General features: G+C 38.6%; 1 protein-coding gene across 5 annotated transcripts in view; it reads right to left on the bottom strand.

The window, feature by feature from the left end:
* Positions 1 to 22,626, bottom strand: part of SLC9C2 (solute carrier family 9 member C2 (putative)) — a 100,301-nt gene that overhangs the window by 13,052 nt on the left and 64,623 nt on the right. For all 5 annotated transcript variants that reach the window (XM_050767721.1, XM_050767710.1, XM_050767753.1 and 2 more), the window contains 9 exons: positions 21,734 to 21,853; positions 20,391 to 20,589; positions 19,510 to 19,698; positions 15,810 to 15,959; positions 12,543 to 12,594; positions 10,659 to 10,807; positions 9,848 to 9,973; positions 7,565 to 7,663; positions 3,833 to 4,000 (listed from right to left, as the gene is read on the bottom strand). In XM_050767721.1, coding sequence (XP_050623678.1) covers positions 3,833 to 4,000; positions 7,565 to 7,663; positions 9,848 to 9,973; positions 10,659 to 10,807; positions 12,543 to 12,594; positions 15,810 to 15,959; positions 19,510 to 19,698; positions 20,391 to 20,589; positions 21,734 to 21,853 — 1,252 coding nt within the window. The remainder of the gene's footprint in view (positions 1 to 3,832; positions 4,001 to 7,564; positions 7,664 to 9,847; positions 9,974 to 10,658; positions 10,808 to 12,542; positions 12,595 to 15,809; positions 15,960 to 19,509; positions 19,699 to 20,390; positions 20,590 to 21,733; positions 21,854 to 22,626) is intronic.

Raw genomic sequence — 22,626 nt, 5'->3', positions numbered from 1 at the left:
CTCTTGCTTCTCTAGCTCTTTTAATTATGATGGTAGGGTGTTGATTTGAGATCTTTCTAGCTTTCTGATATGGGCATTTAGTGCTTATAAATTTACCTCTTAACACTGCTTTAGCTGTGTCCCAGAGATTCCATTATGTTGTCTCTTTGTTCTCATTGGTTTCAAAGAACTTCTTGATTTCTGCCTCAATTTCATTATTTACCCAGGAGTCATTCAGGAGCAGATTGTTCAATTTCCATGTACTTGAGTTTCCATGGTTTTGAGAGAGTTTCTTAATTCTGAGTTCTAATTTGATTGCACTGTGGTCGAGAGAGAGTTTGTTATGGTTTCGATTCTTTTGCATTTGCCGAGGAGTGTTTTGCTTCCAATTATGTGGTCGATTTTAAAATAAGTGCCATGCGGCACTGAGAATAATGTATATTCTGTTGATTTGGGGTGGAGAGTTCTGTAAATGTCTATTAGTTCCACTTGATCCAGAGCTGAGTTCAGGTCCTGAATATCCTTGTTAATTTTCTGTCTTGTTGATCTGTCTAATAGTGACATTGGGGTGTTAAAGTCTCCCACTATTATTGTGTGGAAGTCCAAGTCTCTTTGTAAGTCTCTAAGAATTTATTTTATGAATCTGGGTGCTCCTGTATTGGGTGCATATATATTTAGGATAGTTAGCTCTTCTTGTTGAATTGATCCCTTTACCATTATGTAATGCCCTTATTTGTCTTTTTTGATCTTTGTTGGTTTAAAGTCTGTTTTGTCAGATACTAGTATTGCAACACCTGCTTTTTTTGTTTTGTTTTCCATTTGCTTGGTAATTTTTCCTCCATCCCTTTGTTTTGAGCCTATGTGGGTCTTTGCATGTGAGATGAGTCTCCTAAACGCACCACACCAATGAGTCCTGACTCTTTATCCAATTTGCCAGTCTGTGTCTTTTAATTGGGGCATTTAGCCCATTTACATTTAAGGTTAACATTGTTATGTGTGAATTTGAGCGTGTCATCGTGACGCTATCTGGTTATTTTGCACACTATGCAAAATAGTTGATGCAGAATAGTTGATGCAGTTTCTTCATAGTGCCATTGGCCTTTATATGTTTGGAGTGTTTTTGCAGTGGCTGGTACCAGTTGTCCCTTTCCATATTTAGTGCTTCCTTCAGGAGCTCTTCCAAGGCAGGCCTGGTGATGACAAAATCCCTCAGCATTTGTTTGTCTGGAAAGAATTTTATTTCTCCTTTTTCTATGAAGCTTAGTTTAGCTGGGTATGAAGGTCTGGGATGAAAATTATTTTCTTTAAGAATGTTGAATATTGGCCCCCACTGTCTTCTGGCTTGTAGGGTTTCTGCTGAGAGGTCCACTGTTAGTCTGATGGGCTTCCTTTTGTAGGTGACCTGGCCTTTCTCTCTGGCTGCCCTTAACATTTTTTCCTTCATTTCGACCTTGAAGAATCTGATGATTATGTGTCTTGGGGTTGATCTTCTCATGAAGTATCTTAGTGGTGTTCTCTGTATTTCCTGAATTTGAATGTTGGTCTTTCTTGCTGGGTCAGGGAAGTTCTCCTGGATAACATCCTGATCCTGAAGTGTGTTTTCCAACTTGGTTCCATTCTACCTGTCTCTTTTAGATACTCCAATCAATCATAGGTTTGGTCTTTTTACATAGTCCCATATTTCTCAGAGGTTTTGTTTTTCCTTTTCATTCTTTTTTCTCTAATCTTCTCTTCTTGCCTTATTTCAGCAAGATGGTCTTCAGACTCTGATATCCTTTCTTCCACTTGATAGATTCAGCTATTGATCCTTATGCATGCTTCATGAAGTGTTCATGCTGTGTTTTTCAGCTCCATCAGGTCATTTATGTTCCTTTCAAACTGATTATTCTAGTTAGCAGCTCCTGTAACCTTTTATGAAGATTCTTAGCTTCTTTGCATTCGGTTTGAACATGCTCCTTTAGTTCAGCAGAGTTTGTTATTACCCACCTTCCGAAGCCTACTTCTGTCAATTCATCCATCTTATCCTCCATCCAGTTCTGTGCCTTTACTGGACAGGCATTGCGATCATTTGTAGGGGAAGAGGCACTCTGGCCTTTTGGGTTTTCAGTGTTTTTTCGTTGATTCTTTCTCATGTTCATGAGTTTGTTTAATATTGATCTTTGAGGCTGTTGACCCTTGGATGGGGTTTTTGTGGGGACTTTTTTTGTTGTTGATGCTGTTGTTGTTGCTTTCTGTCTGTTTTTCTTGCAATGGTCAGGTCCTTCTTCTGTAGGGCTGCTGCAGTTTGCTGGGGGTTTGCTTCAGGACCCATTCATCTGGTTTGCTCCCACACCTGGATATGTCACTCGAGGAGGCTGGAGAACAGCAAAGATGGGTGCCTGCTCCTTCCTCTGGGAACTCTGACCTTGAGGGGCACCAACCTATGCTCCTGTATAGGGTGTCTGACAACCCCTGTTGGAGGGTCTCACCCAGTTGGGTGGCACAGGGAGCAGGACCCATTTAACGAACCACTTTGACTGTTCCTTGGTCTTTGGCTCATTTTTATTTGAATTTCCCACACCTAGTGAAATGTCAGGACACTTAGGTGTTGAATAGATAACTTCTTACTTAGCAAATGAAACATAGAAGGAAGTTTAAAAACAAATATTCCTTTTTTAACTTTTAAGTTCAGTGGTACATATGCAGGTTTGTTGCATAGGTAACCTTGTGTCATGGGGGTTTGTTGTACAGATGATTTCATCACCCATGTACCTGTAGTTATTTTTCCTGATTCTCTCCCTCCTCCCACCCTCCACCCTCCAAAAGGCCCCAGTGTGTTTTATTCCCTTCTATGTGTCCATGTGTTCTCATCATTTAGCTCCCACTTATACGTAAGAACATGTGATATTTGGCTTGCTGTTCCTGCATTAATTTACTAAGGATAATGGCCTCCAGCTCCATCCACAGTTCCTGCAAAAGACATGATCTCACTCTTTTTTAGGGCTACATAATATTCTATGGTATATATGTACCATTTCTTTATCCACTCTATCATTGACAGGCATTTAGGTTGATTCCATGTCTTTGCTATTGTGAATAGTGCTGCAGTGACATACATGTGCATGTATCTTTATAATAGAATGATTTATATTCCTTTGGGTATATACCCAGTAATGGAATTGCTGGGTCCATGGTATTTCTCTCTTTAGGTCTTTGAGGAAACATCACACTGTCTTCCACAATGGTTGAATTAATTTATACTCCCACCAACAGTGTGTAATTGTTCCTTTTTCTCCACAACTCTCCAGCACCTGTTACTTTTTGACTTTTTAATAGCAGCCATTCTGACTGGTGTGAGGTGGTATCTCATTGTGGTTTTGATTTGCATTTCTCTATTGATCAGTGATGTTGAGCTTTTTTTGCATGTGCTTGTTGGCCACACGTATGTCTTCTTTTGAAAAGCATCTGTTCATATCCTTTGCCCACTTTTAACGGGGTTGTTTTAAAAACAAATAAATATTCTTTAAAAACACTGTTGTCATAATGGTGACCATTTCTTGAGCACCTTTATGTGTCAGGCATGTTACGTAGATGTTTTCCTAATCCTCATAACATCAAAAGGTAGGTATTCTCTCTACTTCATAAACAAGGACACTGAGACTTAAGGAGGTTAAATAACTACTCCCTTAGGCAGGATGCAGTGGAGCTTGGCAGAGCCTGGCATGTGAGACACTAAATCTGCCTTTTCAGCTATGTTACCTCCCAATAGCTGGTTGGGTGACTAAGATGTCAAAACCTTAAAAAAGAAAAGATGCTGGCATTTTTTACTTACTTGAGGAAAAATTAATAACTCATGACAGAACCATTTTCCTACCTGTAAACTAGTTTCACAGATGACAGTATATTCAATTTCACACTTAAGCAGACAGTTTAGCTCTCCAATTATGTCCCCAGCAGTACAGAACTCTGTAAACATGTCACTGGACTTTCTATCAGGCCTTTGGCTACTCTCTATTCCAAAGGTAGGAGATAAACTATGCAACTGCAAAGGGAAAAAAGTGTGCAAAGGGAAAGAAAAAATTAAAATTTTGATCAAATCATAGGAGCTCCCACTATTTCTTACAACTTTCCAATGGAAGACAAAGATCTCCTGTCAGGTGTGAAAGAAGAATTAGGCTTAGGGAAAAAAATCATGATTTCTTTCACATTTCAACTCCCAAGGCAAGGATTTTTTTTCTCATCTTTAGTTTTACAGATGACCCCTATTTACAACTTTCTATTTATACCTGTCTTATATAAAAATCCCACCAGGGCTGGGCACAGTGGTTCACGCCTGTAATCCCAGCACTTTGAGAGGCCAAGGCAGGTGGATCACAAGATCAAGAGTTCGGGACCAGCCTGGCCAACGTGGCAAAACCCTGTCTCTACTAAAAAAAAAAAATACAAAAATTAGCCGGGCATAGTGGCGTGTGCTTGTAGTTCCAGCTACTCAGGAGACTGAGGCAGGAGGATTGTTTGAACCCAGGAGGCAGAGGTTGCAGTGAGCCAAGATCATGCCACTGCGCTCCAGCCTGGGTGACAGAGTGAGACTCCATCTCAAAGAAAAAAAAATATCCCACCAAAACTGGAAATTATAGTATGCAACTAATACAATCACTCATTGAGTCCATTAGATATTCTTACCACAATGGGTTAATGCATCACGTGGAAATAACTTTTGATTGCCTGGGCACATAAATCAAATATTATGAATTAATATGCCTCCAAACCAAGCCATGATGTTAATGAAAGCCTTGTCTCTTTTCAAAATGCTTAAGAAAAATTACCATGCAACATCAACAGGAAAAGGTTTTAGGAAGAACATAGGATGGTTGAGTTACTTCAAGAAAATAACTGGTAGGCATAACTGGAGAAAGCAGAGAGGTATCAGATTTTAGGGGGAAGCTGAAAGAATTGGGATTAGAAGGATTACAGAATTTTTCAGAAAATTTAGCTGTAAACATCAAAGAGGAAGGGTATTGTTTAAGACACAGGAAACAGGACACAAAAGGTCACTCTCTCCCAGCAATTAGCATTCAGACTTTTAAAAGCATTCATGCTTCCAGAGGAGTTTGATTTTTTTTTTTTTTTAATGGCTGTAATTTTGAATGCAATTCAAAGGATCTTTGAGCAATGAAGAATGCCTCTGCTTTTTGCAAACAAAGAAAAGATGACGACATTTGAGGTAGGCAGCGACTAATCTAGGGACTGCAGTGAAGGGACTTTGAAGTGGAATTGAGGTTGCTAATCAGCTGACCTTAAAAAGATGATTTATGGAGTTAAGGATACTAATCAGCTGACCGTAAAAAGATCTACAAAGTCCCTTCACAGCCGTTCCAGATTAGTGTTTGATTAAACAACAGACGGGAATATTGGGGGGACTGTAATCACATGAGCCCTTGCAAGTAGAAGGGAGTCCATCAGAGAGAGATGTGTGAAGGATTCCATATGTCTTTGCTTGCTCTGAGACGTGAGGACCTGCACGCAAAGATGAAAGAGAAGCTCTAGGAGCTCAGGGTGGGCTCCAGCTGACAGCCTTGAAGAAGCAGGGACTTCTGTTCAATAGCCATAAAGAATAACTAGATGTGCCAACAACCTCAAAGAGCCTGGAAACAGATTCTGCCCCTAGAGCTTCCAGAAGGTAATGCAGCCCTACTGACATCGTGATTTCAGCTTCTTGAGACCCAAGCAGTGAAATCAGCAGAACCCATTGGATTTCTGACCTACAGAACCATGAGATAATATATTTAAGCCACTAAATTTGTAGTAATTTGTTGTGGTATCAAAAGAGTACTAATATAACCTCTTCAGACCAAACCTCATTGGACTATAGTTTAATAAGGCTTAGCTAGTCCAGTCACTGCAGGACAATCCCCAAAGAAACATGTTACAGCGAGTTGCAGCTTTTAAGTATTGAACTTGCCACATTTCATAAATACTGGCAGCTGCGTGTTTTTCCTAGCATTCTAATGGGAGTATAGTATAATGGCTAAGCACATGGATACTGGAGATAGACTACATGAGTTCAAAGTAATCTTTGGCCTCTGAGTATGTGTAGTTGGGGCCAAGTGGATTATTTTTTTTCTGTGCATCAGGTTTCTCATGTAAAAAATAGGGTTGTTGGCCAGGTTCGGTGGCTCACACCTGTAATCCCAGCACTTTGGGAGGCCGAGGCAGGTGGCTCGCTTGAGGTCAGGAGTTCAACAACAGCCTAGTGAAACCCCATCTCTACTAAAAACACAAAAATTAGATGGGCCTGGTGGTGCGTGCCTATAATCCCAGCTACTTGGGAGGCTGAGGCAGGAGAATCTCTTGAACCCGAGGGGGAGATGTTGCAGTGAACTGAGATGGCCTCACTGCACTCCAGCCTGAGTGATAGAGTGAGACTGTCGCCCAGGCTGGAGTGCAGTGGCAGGATCTCAGATTCTCATGTCTCAGCCTCCCAAGTAGCTGGGATTATAGACATGTGCTACCATACCCGACTAATTTTTGTATTTTTAGTAGAGACAGGGTTTTGCCAAGACTAGGCTGGTCTTGGACTCCTGCCTCATGTGATCCACCCGCCTAGCCCTCTCAAAGTGGTGGGATTACAGTTGTGAGCCATCGTGACTGGCCCACATTGCCTTTCTCGACTACCTTTTAAAAAATCACAATTAATCTCTTCATATCTCCATCATCTCTAACATACTGTAAACTTATTTGTTTGGTTCATTGTCCCATCTCCTTTTATCCCTCTACTAGAAATTAGGCTCCAAGAAGGCAGGGATTTGTGTCTGTTTTGTCAATCCCATGCCTAGAATTAATAGTGCCTGCCACATGGTGGTAATGAAGCAAGTATTTTTTTGAATAAATGAATGAACGGAAGAATGAAAAGTGCTTAGAATAGTGCCAGAGAGTAAATAAGTGTTATATTGTGTCAGTATTCTATTTATTATAGTAGTTTATTTCCATGATATTTTAAGGTCTAATATACCCATTTCAAAACCAGAAAGCCGAATGTATTATTTTTCCCATAATAAGGATTTGTCATTTTATGACTATTATCTAGGATGATCTAGGAATTATTTGGTTCGCAAACTGGGGCTCACCCACGAATTCAGCTACTAAACTACTGTTATGCAGATACAAAGGATTCTTGTCCCCATCACTCTACTGAAATCGCTCTCTCTCTCTCTTTCTGTCTCTCTCTCTCTCTCTCTGGTCAACAAAAGCCTCCCATTGGACAGATTAAAAGTGGTATTTTTGATCCTCATCCTAATTCCTTTACGTGAGTAATTTAAGCCACGCCAAGTATTGATTTCCTTGTCTGAACATTCAGAAAAATCCTGCTTCCTCCCAGGATTGCTGCAAGAAATAAGTAAAGACTATGACAGCATTTTGTAGAATGGGAAGCACATTTCAGGTGTTGCATATTTATCTCTCAGCTGTCATGCTCAGAGTAGAAATGGTTTCATCACATTAAAAATTTAAACTTTTTCAGTATCTAAATTTATTCTTATTCTACAATTACATGTTTCAAAATATATTTTAAGTAAAAAAAAAAAAAAAAAAATCAATAGTCCCTTACAATTGCCATTCCTGAAATAATTAAGTAGATTCCTTGTGGCATTTCACCTGCTTTACAAATGATATCTCCGTAGTCAAAACAGGCAAGTTTGGCTCTTTCCTGGGTGGGAAAAAAGGAAAAGAAAAAGAGAGTCAACATATATATGTTATATATATATATATATATGATTTTATATATATATGTAATCATATATATATGATTTTAAAGCTAAAATAGCTTCCAAGTAGCATAAAACACAAACTATATTCTTGGTTTATTATTGAACTGTAACGTGCTAATATACCATATCAACTTCTAGAAATAAAGGAACAGGCAAACAAACTTTGACTTTGTGATTAGTACTCAGCATAGTAACTGATATAACTGTGGAATGAATATGCACATTAATGAATGAAAACTTTCTTTTCAGTCCCGTTTGGGACTTGGGTTATAATGGTAAGCTAAACAATTTCCCTGCCTTCAGAACAAACTTTTAGTTATGTTGGGTAGATATTTACAATCAAATGGGATAATTATGACAAAGAAGACAGGGACAGGGTGCTACGCAAAAAAAAAAAAAAAAAAAAAGTGCAGAAAAGCCACAGGATCCTATCTTGGTTGTTCAGTGAGGCCTTTACAGCAGACAGGACAGCTAAGCTGAGACTTGAAAGAGGAGGAGCAGATAGCTCGGATAACATGAGTTGAAGACCGCCAGGGCAGAAGATTCATACATGCAAAATCCAGAAGCAAACTGAACGTCTGCAGTTAGGGTAATAGCAAAGATTGTGTATGTCTCAGGCAGGGAGGGATGGAGACCAGGGTGGAGCCATCCACTAGGAATCAGCAGGTGCAGTACCTGCATCTACAATACTTTTAGACACTTATAACAATGTTTTAATGTCTTTTAGAATCAGGAGGAAAATTAGTTTTAGATAAAGAAAAATGTTTTAATATATAATACTAATATCTTCATTGTTATACTAACACAGTCATAAAGTCTAATTTTTCATAGTTTTGTGGAGGAAGAGGCCCACGAAGGCAGAAGTGCCCAGGGCCCCTGAGAGTCATGATGTTCTCTGAGCCCTCAGCAACTGCCCTGACTTCATGTGCTCTCTCCAGCACCGCTCCTGCCAGGGGCCTCCGTGCTGCTCCTGGAACACACCAGGCACACTTGGCCTCAGGGCCTCCTTGCACCCACTACTCCCTTTGCCTGGGGTGCTCTTCTCTAAGACACTACTTGGCTTGCTCCCTCCCTTCTTTCACATCTCTCTTCAAATGTCACCTTATTAGAGCAGCCTTCCATGGCCGCTCTGTATTACCTTTTCTCTCGTTATTTTTCTCTGGCACTTATAACCATCTGATAGGCTATATGTTTATGTGTTTGGTGTGTTTATTGTCCGTCTCCATCCACATAACATAAGCTTTATGAAAGTAGGGACTTCGGCCAGGCACGGCGGCTCACGCCTGTAATCCCAGCACTTTAGGAGGCCAAGGTGGGTGGATCACTTGAGGTCAGGAGTTCAAGACCAGCCTGGCCAACATGGTGATACCCCATCTCTACTGAAAATACAAAAATTAGCTGGGCGTGGTGGCACATGCCTGTAATCCCAGCTACTTGGGAGGCTGAAACAGGAGAATCACTTGAACCCAGGAGGCGGAGTTTGCAGTGAGTCGAGATTGCACCTGGGCAGCCGAGTGAGACTCTATCTCAAAAAAATAAATAAATAAAATTAAATTAAAATTAAAAAATGAAAGTAGGGACTTTATCTATTTTGTTTACTGCCATATCACCAAACCTAGAACAGTCCCTGACATGTAGAGGATATTCAATAGATATTTGTTGAAAGAGTCCAAAGTCCTGTTGCAACCCTCAGCTGACAGAGCATGAACTTGAACACACCTCAGTTCTCACCGTTCCCTATTATACTACGGCCAATCAGCTTTACTTTTACACTATCTGCCCGGTCTGTATAGTAACTTAAATTCGAGACCCTTGCTCTAAAAAATGTCTCCAAGAGCGTACATCGAGAAGTCCAGAACTCTACAACATAAAATAGAATGGGATTGGTAACAGTCAGACACATATAGCTACTCCCAAGCAGATAAGGCATTGTGAAAAACTATCTTTGCCCTTTAGGCTCAAAAAGAGATTTATTCCTCCTTTAGACTTTCCTGGGCCTCTGTGTTGGCTTTCCCTGAATTGGCCAGTATGTGACATGCTTTTCTGTTAATCTTTCATTAGGGAGTGGAAAAAATAGATAATTATCATCAAACCTGAGCCAGAATAGAAAAGAAAATCTTTACCTTGAAGAAGTCAATGAGAACATCTTTACCTTCCAGCCAAATGATGTTGTGAAGGTATTTGTCAGGAGTTGGGGGTGGGATTGCCTTTGGAAAGTTATTTAGTGCTTTTAATTTTTTAAGAAGTACCTAAAAACAAATAATCAAAATAATGGGGATCAAATCCTGTAACAGAAAATGGACAGTAGGCAAAAACTAAGGAAATCTAAATAAACTACTGTTAGGCAAGTATAACCTTGATGTTTGACTCACAGCTTCTCTCTTCCTATCTAAATTCCTCTAACCATTTTTGTCCCTAGTCTCCCCTTATTACTATTTTCACTGACTTACTAACTCGGATTGAACCTATCATCTTCATAATTCAATTGACACAGTGGATGGAGAAGCAGAAAAATCTAGTGAGTCTATAGGGTGAGCCAAAGGAAGATGCCATAGAGGGCAACCCTGTTAGGAAATGGAAAATCTAGAAAGTTTTTCCACATCTCTGTTCAAATCCCTTCCTTAGGCCTTGTCACATAGGCTGGCTATTGTGGGTTCTATAAAGTACTCTGTGTCCTTTTGATAAATCCCCCAACCATTTCTTTCCTAACTTAGTTCAAGTTGGTTTCTGTTACTTGCAATCAAGTAGTTTTGACAAATGGAGTGTACTGGCTAGCATTGGCATTCATCGTCCTTTGCATTATCAAAGGCTGAAGGTGATTATAGACTTACCACCTGTGGTTAAACACTTTTTTTCAATCTCCCTCCTTATTACACACTGCTAAAGTAACCATGAAGGCTGGGGTATTATGCAGACAGAATCAAGCAAAATTACCTTATTTATCTCAGTGCTGTCATGCTTATCAATAATGCCTCTTGAACAAAGGAAGGTGAGATTTTTTAGAGCTTTAGCAATCACATTCCGGATTGCCTGTTTAGTCTTCAAAGCAATGACAACATCACGACCTTCATGCTCTATGAGTCCTACAGCAAAGAAAATAAAATTCAGTAAGTGGCCTGTGCAATAACCACAATAGCTAATATTAGTATAATACTGTATAATTTCCGAAGCATTTACACAATATTCTTTTATTCTAGTTTCATGCAGAACTCGTGAGGTCAGCAGGACAAGAGTTATTTTCAACCTTATTTTACGGATGAGAACATTGGAAACTGTCTTCCCCCACCAGCTAAGAGAAAATCACTCTGTCTTATCCCCATGGCATCTCCTCTATATCTCTATTATGGAACTCATTACATTATCATGTTACTGTTTTTACTTCTCTGTCTCATCCTCCATATTGTATAATTTTTGTTGGTTAGATGAATACATGACAGAATGAAAGTATCCCTGGACTTTGGCTGGTGGGTATTTCTGAGATCAAGGCGCATATTCTTTCCCCTTTAGTAAACCTGAGCAGACATGAACTGGACTGTGAGTCAAGGCTAAAACTGCATCTGTTTCATCTTCGTATTCAACATTGGACACAATGCTTGCCATATCAAAGGTACACACTCTTTTTTTTTTTTTTAACTAAATGAATTGCCCACTAAAGTGAAAGGTAGCAATGATCAAAAGCATAGGTTTTAGTGTCAGATACACCTGGGCTAGAAACCTGGCTCACTACTTACTAGCCATAAGGCCTCAGGCAAATTAACCTCTCTAATAATAGTATTTGCCTCATAGAGTAATTATAAGGATTAAATGAAATAATGTACATAAAGAGTTAGCAGTTCTTGCCATGATAAGCATTCAGTCATCAGTTGCAGTAACCACATGGCAACAAGCACTGCCTTTTAGAGTAGTGAATTGAGAAAACTTTGTAATATTCCATACTGATCTAAAACATAATATAAAGCAGCTGTCCTAACCCCTAATCTTTAAAAGCACAGAAATAAAAATCTGTCAATATGTAAATGGCAACAATGGGTCATGGGTTTTCTGAGATAATGCCAAAAGATCCTAATCTATTGTCTCTAAACTTACACTTTCATTCATTAGACCACATTCTTTCCATTTTGATTTGGAAAGTGTAACCCCATATGGCATCTTACAATGTGGTCATGAATATGAAATGGTTTTACTTTATTTTATTTTCTGATAACTTCCATTTATTAAGGGCCTTCCGTATGCCAGGCCGTCTACCAGATGCGTTTGCACACACTGAGAGCCTGGCCCACAGCCCCACATGAGGAAAGCTGACCCAAAAAACTTGGCATAAAATCCTTGGGCTCCTGCTCTGTGCTTCAAGTAAAGTGGAATGACTGGAGATACTCAAGAAATGACATTCGTTGCAGGCCTACATTCCAGAGTATCTTTGCAAAAAACAAAACAATGAAACAAAAACATTTTGTCAAAGGTAACCTTTACGTGTCTTTTTCTTCTAACCTTGAGGACTCTGACCTTGCCACCTTAATACACTTTCTACACTCCTTTCATTCTTTCCTCTACACCCCCATAACAACTAACAGAACTCTGCTAACTTTTTCAATTATCTATTGATAACACTCATATACTCCACAAGATTCTGCACTGTTTAAGGGTCAGGATCTACCCATCTTTGCTTTCCCATACCTGGCCCATTAGCTGTGTTTAATAAATGCTTGTTGAATGCATAAATGAATGAGTAAGTAAATGAAAGCATGAATTGTTCTTCTTTTATTAAATTATAGGATAAGAAGGTATGACTTTAAGAACTCAGATACTTCAACTGCCTACCTAATTCTTTGACAGCATCCTGTTTGTTGGTTTCCAAAATTTCATATAGTTTCTGTAAGAAATTAAGACAAACACGTATTTCTTATTATTGATATAGTTTGTGTCAGAAATTAAGAAAAACATGCATTTCTTCTTATACTCCTGAGAAGTATATTTGTTATACCAAGTATAGTTCTGGCCTTCCTTTTATTTTTATTTTTTGAGACAGTCTTGTTTTGTTGCCCAGGTTGGAGTGCAGTGGTGCGATCTTGGCTCACTGCAACCTCCACTACCCGGGTTCAAGTTATTCTCATGCCTCAGCCTCCCAAGTAGCTGGGAATATAAGTGTGGGTGACCACACCCAGCTAATTTTTATATTTTTAATAGAGATGGAGTTTCTCCATGTTGGCTAGGCTGGTTCAAGGAACTCCTGACCTCAGATGATCTACCCACCTCGGCCTCCCAAAGTGCTGGGATTACAGGCATGAGCCACCACACCCAGCCTGGCTTTCTTTTTAAATTCAGAGAAAAGGAAGTATGGTAGAGGACATTTCACTTAGTTAACTTTAGAAAAGCTATTGGCTCAATTCTTCCCTCTGGGTCAATTCTGCTGCTTTGCCCATGCTCAGACGTCAATGAGTCTAGTATGGTCGATGAGTCTAGTACGGTCAGTAGCTTGCATAACTACTGTGCCTAATACTTATCAGAAAAGATCAGTATGTACTCCACTGTGCACCAAGGAGAATTCTCATAGGCAGCGCCTGATTTGGGAGTGAGCCAACTGAGCAGCTAGTTGGGAGGCCATCCTATCAGGAGCACAAAAAGAAGTAGAAAAATGAGAAAATACGATATTGATTTGTTCATATTTCTAACAAATAACTCCTTAGATAACTGAAGAAACCACTGCACTCCAGGGCTAAACAATCTCTGCTCAACCAATCACGCAACAGGTATTTGTTGGATGCCCACTATGTCCCAGGCACTTTTCCTCTTGAAGCTTACCCTCTAGCTTTGAGTCACTGGGGAGTTTGCTCTTGGCTACACCAACAGTCCTGAAATCACACAACTGACAGTTCTTCAGGGTTGTCAGGTACAGATGTCTGAAACTCTGCCCCAAATAATGCATGGCATAGTGCTCTTTATAGCGAACAACTGGTTTGTTATCTAAAGTTTAAGCAAAGTTAAGTTTTTGTGGGGATTTTTTGTTGGTTTTTGTTTTGGTTTAGAAAAAAATCACGTGTAACGAATCCCTCATTTTGAATATAAGAATAAGGTATATAATATTTATTAAATTATTTCTTCTTACTCGATAACATTGCATCGATATTGGGAAGGTGCCAAATTACTAGCCTGTCCACAACCAATTACCATCCTAGTCCAGCCCTGCTTGCATAGCTGCAAAGATAGCAGTTAGGCCCCCTTCACACCAAACTAGACTTACAGCAACCCTGTAAGACTGCTCTAGAACGCCTTTGCACAGAAGCACATGGGAACTGACTCCTGCCTATAGAGACAGCATCATCATGAAAGCCTGGGGATACATTTATTTTTCTTAAGGTGAGCTGCCACAGGCCAACTTCCAGAACCAAGTCAGTTTCAGAATCAACACCAGTTAGACATCTAAACATATCTCAAAAGGCCATTTACATCTTTACTGGTGCCCCTTTTAAAACGTCACAGGAGATTCACTTCACCTGTGACACGTCAAGGAAACTGCCCTCAGATGCGTAGAAGGCATCTTCTCCCAGCTCCTGAAAACACAGTCTTAACTCCCCCCACTGGCTCTTGTTTTTCTTCTCTTTTCCTCCTACTTCTGAAATCTTTTCTCCTATGAATAGCTCTGTGTTCTTTCTAATGCAGATCAGTCCAGGCTTTGAGTAGTTCTTTTAATTTTCTTCTCCATTCTTCAAAGTAAAGCAACAGGAGAGAATTCTGTTACACATTAATGTTCAATCCAATAAAGGTAGGTATCTTCACAGCCTCTTTTCCTCTTCTGATTTCAATAAGTAAAGAGCCTCTCTTGACTGAGGTAATGCAACCATCACCACAAAAATAGGCACCATAACCAGAAGACAATTCTCCAGGCCATCCATGGTTTTATGTATCCACACATACTCATTGTAGTAATCAGGATTTAAATCCATCTCTGGTTAAAAATCAAGAACGTCACTTGGGCTGAGAAAACACCTTTCAGCTGTTGATACTGCTCACCTTAGCCCCTCATTGACACATGTGAAAATGTAACCAAAATCACCAAACATTGGGGGCAAAAACAGAATGAAATATAGAAACCAAACACAACAAATAGGAGAATGAACCCCAAGGAAGCAGAAGTAACACAGGAAGCAAAAAATCTTTTAAGATGAAAAGAAGATTCTAGGTAATGTTATATTAATTCTTTTAAAGCAAACAGTTGTTACAAAAAGGAAGCAACTACAGTTTTTGGAGATCAAAAAGTAATTGTCAAAAAAGTTTAAAAAGTTTAATAGATGGGTTAAACAGAAGAATGAACACAACTAGAAATTTAAAAATTTGTAAACTGGAAAATCAACTGAAAGATTCTCATTGCAAAGAGCAGAGCTGACAGTTATGAGTGAAAAATAAGGAAGTTTTGTTATCTAAGGAATGAGAGTCTCCTTTACATTATCAGGCCCAAAGAAGCATGAGAATGAGACAGCAGTCACGTTCCACTTTCCCTACTCTTTGCAAGTGGCTGGTAGTAGACAGACTGGTGTGAGGGAGCCTGGTTAGGAGCGGATTCACTCCACCTCTAGGCTCCCATCTAGTACTTACCGCGTAGTGGCTGGAAATGAAGAGGATCTTAAATGACAAAAAATAAATACTTCTACTCACCCACCCCACAGTACCAGGATTTCAAGTTTTCACTGTCAAATCTTTGTTCTCTTTTCCTCTATTCCTCTCTTCGTAAGGCTTACCCTTTCTTTGAAGCCTTATTCAAGTCTCAAATCCTGCCTAATGCCTTTGCAGGTGCCCTGTCTTTTAGAGAGTGTTACAGAGACATACTAGATCTCTTCTCTATACTCTGCACTCAGAAAAGAGATAGTGTATTTTCTGCTATGAAGATAATAAATGAGTTTGATGATAACTACTGAAATATAATGATCAGAGACTTTTCTCTGCAGCACCTCGTATGATATAATAAACAACTGAATCCATTTCAACTGTTGGAATTTGTCTGTTTGGTCAAACATATATAGAACCAGTCTTAAAAGAAGTGAATATACCTAAGGTGTTTTTCTCCCCAAATGACCAGTGCTTGTTTCTCACCTGATATATTGATTCATGGACAGATATTTGTTTTATTAGAAGTTTGGCATCTTCTTGACTTTTGATATAGCCTTTTGTAATACTATACATCAAGCTGAGGCGCTTTTTGATCTGCACATCTGCAATATTTACCAGTATTGGTACTATTATCTGGAATAATGAGAAGAAGAAAAAAAACCTGTACATTTTATGAGGAAAAGCACCCTGTGAGGCAGAAATTCATAGCGTCATCTCCAGACCAGCAACAGCAGAGCCCACAAACTTGTTAGGAATGCAGATTCTCAGGTCCCACTGGAGACCTGCGGAATCAGACACTCGGGTGGGGCCCAGTAGTCGGTGTCTTAGCAAGTCTTCCAGGTGATTCTGTGCCTACAAAAGTCAAGACCCATTCTCTAAAGAAGGCGAAGCTTAGTGAATAATTGACTCTTGCTTTAGGGGAAAGTCTCTAGCACTGCCTTTTCCCTCATTCTCTGTAGCCCCAGATTTCAGAAAACCCCTAACCATGTCTCCTAACCTAGGTCATAGTTACTCACTGAACAAATCATCTCTCTGTGCCTCAGTTTCTTTACTTGCAAAATAGGAAACTTAAGGTATCTAAGATCCTGCTTAGTTCTATATTTCTCCAATCATAAGCTAAGGCAGGCTAGTGTCATGACTTAAGAGAATGGGATTTTAAATATACACCTCTCTAAATTCAAATGCAAGCTCTCCTATTTACCAGCTCTGTGACCTTGAGCAAGTTATTTACTGACTTTGAGGACTCAGTTTCCTCATGTGTAAAATGAGGAAATAATATCTAAGTACCAGAATTCCAATAGAGCTGCTCCTCAAAATCCACGTAGTCACTCACACAGACAGGGGGCTTCCCACAGGGTTAAAGTCACGTCAGAGCACAGGGGCAGATGGTGAGGGACTGGGTAACAAGGGAAGAAAAAAAAGTGAACTGGGAGATGGCATTATAGTGAAGGAGTTACAAGAGCAGAGAAGGGAATTTTTTTTAAGCTGCTATTTTGCCTTTGAAACTTTGGGCAAAGGGAGAGATGTTTAAAGAAGATATTTTCAAAGTTACACTCTGCAGTGTACTGACACTCTTTGAGCTGTCTTTTAGGGCACCTAAAGATCACCAATATTCTTTCAAGTTTTCCAATGCACGTTTGTTTCTTTTGAAAGCCACATTATGCTGAGACTGGCTATGAGCCACCTAACTTCACAGAGTGGTGAAATCTACCTCACAGAGCTATTCCATTAATTAAACTAGATAATTTATGTAAAGTGCTTTACACAGGTCCTGGAAAATAGTGAGTGTTCAATTAAAAACCATGATAATACACTTCACTGAGATTTGTCAGAGCATGCTAGACAGAAGGGATGACTGGTTCGGAGCATTGCTGCCCACACTCTAAACAGATTTGGTTTATGTAAAGTCCCTAATAGGCAAAAAGAGTCAGGCTGGTGGGATCAGGGGAAAGCAAAAGGAAGCAGCAGATAAGCTGCAAGCCTGCCTTTGTTCACGGACCAGGTCGCATTGCCCTCCTGCACAAATAACTCAAAATCTTCTTGTGCCCAACCACCACCAGACTCCTGCAAGTTAGTTCACTGCAACCGTGGCCTTAACCGCACAAAGCCCTTTTCAACAGACAGCATAAACACTATCCTATAAAATCTCCAGCAAGCCTTTGTTTCTTCGCAGTTGCCTTCTTTCTTGCAGGCTGCCCATTGTTTCCCTGGCAATGTATTTTTCTACTGTCTCTAATAAATAAATATGCCTTTCTTTATCTACAACGGTCTTGGTAAATTCTTTTACTGCCACGCCGCCAGCCCAGATAGCTGTCGCTCCCCTGTGACAGTTTCCACAATAATACACTTTTAAATCTTTGTTTCATTTTAAATACTCTTCACAGAGTATTACTTCTAAAATAATTATTTTACATTTACCCGCATACGATCTCTATATAAATACTGATTACCTAAAGAAACTTCTACCTTTGATTTTAAGGCTTTGCCTCACACAACATACCCTGATTTCTAGCGTAGTGTACCTGATGGTGGAGTTACACCTTACATGAGCGCTTTGCTTCAAACTCAGCTCATAAGGCTAAAAGCACATCGAATCAAAATTACCCTTTAAACCAGGTACAGTAACTCTGAATAGTAATTCTTATGAACACTAAAGTTTGGTTACACCAATGTAGAATAAATCAAGGAACAAAAGAGAAAATCTGTAAGCACAAGCTGGATAGTCAAACAATTCTGTCTTAAAGATAACTATTATACGTTGTGGAGAATGGAGACTAGGTGGGGGAGTCTCATGTGTGCATTTTACCATCAGGGTTTATAGCAATTTTTTTTAATGTTAAGTCTCTGTATATAACTTCAATAAATACTAACATGATGGATTTGCCTGATGTAATAAGAATTAAACAACAACAAACATGGCATGGCAAGTGAAATCATTTAAAGCCCTGAAGTTAAAAGTTTATGTAATGCAACTCCATTGGAAAGAGAGAAAAGAGGTTTAAGATTTGAAACTGAAAGTATAAAAATCTGCCTTCAGTATCAAAACCAGAGTCATGGAATGAAGGCATAGTAATTGTTAAGGCAACTGAAGGCCACGGTAAAATTAAACTCCATAGGTAGTATGCTATGTGACTGTGGAGCTATGGAGGAAATATTTTTGCTTCTGTAGAGTTTGGGAGGCATGAACAAATTTTACTGAAACTTAAAGAACTTGCCTTTGGGTTACCCTGCTTCTAGTGACACCAAGATTTTCATTCATTCACTCAACACATATTTACTAGCGTTTACTCTATGCCAGGCACTGTTCTGGAGGCAGAGGTTACATCAATGACCAAAACAGGCCGAGTATGGTGGCTCATGCCTGTAATCCCAGCACTTTGGGAGGCTGAAACAGGAGGATTGCTGGAGCCCAGGAGCTTGACACCAGCCTGGGCAATACAGTGAGATCCCATCTCTATTCAAAAATGTAAAAAGAAAGACCAAAACAAAGATCTCTACCTCATGGAGAGTACGTACCATATACAGTAAATAGCTGATAAGTACTATGGGGCAAAAATTAAAGTTGAGCAGGTAGAAGAGAATCAGGAGGATGAGGTAGAAATTGAGGGTGTGAAGGGTGGGTTGCCAGTTGACATAGGCTGGTCAGGAGAGGCATCTGTGACAAGGTGAGATTTGAGCAATGGCTTGAAGGTGATGAGAAAGGGAACCATGCAGATACCTATTGAGAGGGTGTTCCAGAAGAGACAACTCCTGCTCTCATTTCTTTCAAAACAATGAGGTTTTTTACTCACCTAACACAATGTAAAAAAAGAATTTAAAATTTTTATTTTATTATTTATTATTATTTTTTGAGACAGGGTCTGGCTTTGTCACCAGAGCCATCATTGCACTCTGTCTGACTGGAGTGCAATGGCACAGTCTCAGCTCACTGCAGCCTCAACCTCCTGGGCTCAAGCGATCCTCCCACCTCAGCCTCCCAAGTAGCTGGGACCACAGGTGCACACCATCATGCCTAGTTAATTTCTTAATTTTTTCTAGTGATGGGGTCTTGCTATGTTGCCCAGTTTGTCTCAAACTTCTGGACTCAAGCAATCCACCCACCTAGGCCTCCCAAAGTGCTGGGATTATAGGTGCAAGCTACAACTCCTGGCAAATCTTAATATTTTAAAATGTGAAATCTTACCTTGAAGAGAGGAAGAAATCTAATTATTCTTAAATATCCCATTATTACTGTAAGCTGAATAAGAGCCAAGTTGTGTCGTCTCAATTTCACAAAGTATACACAAAAGATATCAATGATTCCAACAACCAGGATAAAAAATTCCAAAGTATTCCAATATTGTCGAAAATATTTCCTTTTCAAAATTATTATCTGTATATAAAACAAATGTATAGGTGTCATTTCATAGCACCTATACAGTAATGTTGGGGGGAAGGAATCTATAAAATTAACAATGAAGTTCTTAACTACAAATGAGTTATATTCAAAAAGTTGAGCTTTAAGTTATTCATCTGGAATCCCCCCAAAAATTCTTTTAACTCTTCACCATTTATAATTTGGTTAAAAATATATACTCTATAACAAAGCTGGAATGCCAAAAACAAGCAATAAAAATAGCAACAAACAGATTCATTGCAATACTATTAATAATAAAGTATGAAAGAGTAATGCTCAGAAATCACCTTACACATTTATACTAATAATTAACTCACATTTTATGACAAGGACCTAGCAAACCAATTCTTATTCACTTATTTATTTCTTGCATCATTACACAAAATATTTGAGGGAAACATCCATGTCTGGATTTTCAATTATCCTTTACCTGATACTTGAGAATCTCTCTACTTTTATGATACTTAACTGATGTTCAATACTATGACTCTTACACTAATTTCACTATTAAACTCGGAAAATTCAAAAACGTTACTAAAATTTCAGGATCTCATCAACTATCATAGCAAATGGTTCTTGGTATCAAGTCACTTCAATAATACGACAAAATAGATTCAAAATACCTGAATTGCTCTTTTTATAGATTCTATTTCTATTTTAAACAGTACCTTCAATGTTGATTCTAATACATATAAAAACATAAAATAGTAGTTTATTGATATCAGTGCTGACACATGTAAATCTCTTGCCATTGGCCACAGATGTGTCATCATAGGATAAATATATATCAAATTTATAATCTGTCCTGTATATTCAAATTCTTCAGAAAATACTATGTGAAATATAAAAGTCAGAAATGCGTTACTCCTGAAAAGAGATCAAATAAAATGTTAGATCACTTAAAAGTATAATTAAGCAGCTGAAGTTCAACATTTGTATAAATAAATAATTAAAATTAATTTGAAGACTATACATAATATAAAATAAAGGAAACAAAACTCAAAAGCATACTTTCTATACATAAAAATCATAATGAAGAAAGGTAAAAAATATGATTTTTAAAAATCCATATCAGGGATGGGAAGCATTTTTAAAACTCAAGGCTACAGTACCTTGGAAACAATGCAAAGATTCATAAATAAAAGCAAAAAATAAATAAATTTAGAGGAAAACAAATCACACATTGGATTGTTTAAAATCAAGAATGGGAAAAACATTATATTAAATAATTACTATGACATGTATTTATTAAGACTTTTCATTCCATCTAAAGTAGAGCATGACAAAAAGAAATTCTCTGGATATATGTCAAGGTCCTACACCTTTGATTTTTTGTATATCTCTTTAAACTTATTAAATGGAAAAAAGTTTAAAAAATTACTAGAATTTCTTATAAAAAGTTAATGCTCACTTAAAATTTAGCAGCATTAACACCCTTGGTATATTCTTGTTTTGACATGTTCTATCGGTAGAATAATTATGTCTCTCTGCTCTAAAAAGTATGTAAGCTCACAATTTATAAAACTAAGTAAAATATCTACCCCAGTTAAGTAAAATCTGTGTTTTGTGATATTTTGGAAAATTGGTTACAGGTATTATTAAGCGCATGTTGTGTTTTTCCTAATTATAGATCAAAAGAATCACGCAATAGAACAGATGAAATTAAACAGAGCTAGATCTAGTCTATAAAGTTAGCTATTTCTCATCCCTGCTCTATGTTATATCCAGAAGAATATTAAGCAGCCCACAACACACTATAACCCTCAGACACAGCAATTAAAACTTGAAGGATCCAAATGTGACCATCCTCTTTCCCTTCCTGACTACTCTCTAATAGAGATGTCATTGAAGCTGCTAAAACAGAATGGAAGAAGAGAAGCAAGCACCACTCAATTAGTGAAAATAAACCGTAATATAGTTTTTCTTAAGGAAAATTGAGATAAGCTATTCTGACAATGTAGAAATGGTAGTATTTTCAAGTATGTTTCTATTAAAGGTTCACAATACTTACTCAGGTGGAATAAAATGTATCTTTTCTTTACGATAGTCCAAGAAAGTTAAAACAGTTTTAAACTTCATAAGCCAACTTCTAGTTCTCATGTAAGTTGAAACATCATAAATACTCATGAATCTAACAGAGAAAAATGTACATATGTGTTATAATAAAAAGCAAGTGATATACTTTGGGTTAATATAAAAGGGGAAGGTGTACTAAGCATACATTTAATATGGACCACCAAATAAGCTCAGTTGCATGCCTCTGCATCCATCTACCTATCCATCCATGGTCATGGTACAGGAGTAGTTTTAGCATGAGACCCCTGCTGCCTCTGTTCCTGACCAGAGGTTGAACGTAAGTAAAGCTTCTCTAGACCATTTCTTTGGAGTTTGGAATCAAGCTTTCCTTTGTCATGTTGGTCTGGCCCAACCCTCTCCAAGGCCCTGAGGGCTCTAACTTTCCTAAACTTTATTCCAGTGACTGGTAACGATCTTCCAAATAGATTACCTGGCTGCTGAAATGTTATCTATCACCTAGCCAGGATCTCCTATTATTATTGCCCCACAGCTTTGTGTTAGATCATCTATTATCTAATATTTGCCAGGACTGTAACCAGATATTGTTATATCTCTAAGATACTGAGCTTTTCCCACCAGACTTAATTGCATTTGTCAGCACCAGCAGTTGGGTCAATTCTTCCAGAGCCTGCTCCACCCCAGGGAGCAGTCTAATGGCAGCCTCCAGGCTTCTGAACCTCCTCTGTCTGGTAATTTAAAGTGAAGATAATATAAAGGCAAAATAATTATAATAGTAATTCAAGTTATATAAGTTCCCTTTCATGGATTCCCTGGTGTCTTATCTAATTACATGATAGTCCAATCTTTCTCAGACTCCCCTAATGTCAC

Source organism: Macaca thibetana, chromosome 1 (genome assembly GCF_024542745.1).
Source record: "Macaca thibetana thibetana isolate TM-01 chromosome 1, ASM2454274v1, whole genome shotgun sequence".
In the NCBI taxonomy this organism is placed as follows: Eukaryota; Metazoa; Chordata; class Mammalia; order Primates; family Cercopithecidae; genus Macaca; species Macaca thibetana.
Note: the sequence above shows the minus strand (reverse complement) of the source record. Positions and strands in the feature narration are given on the sequence as shown.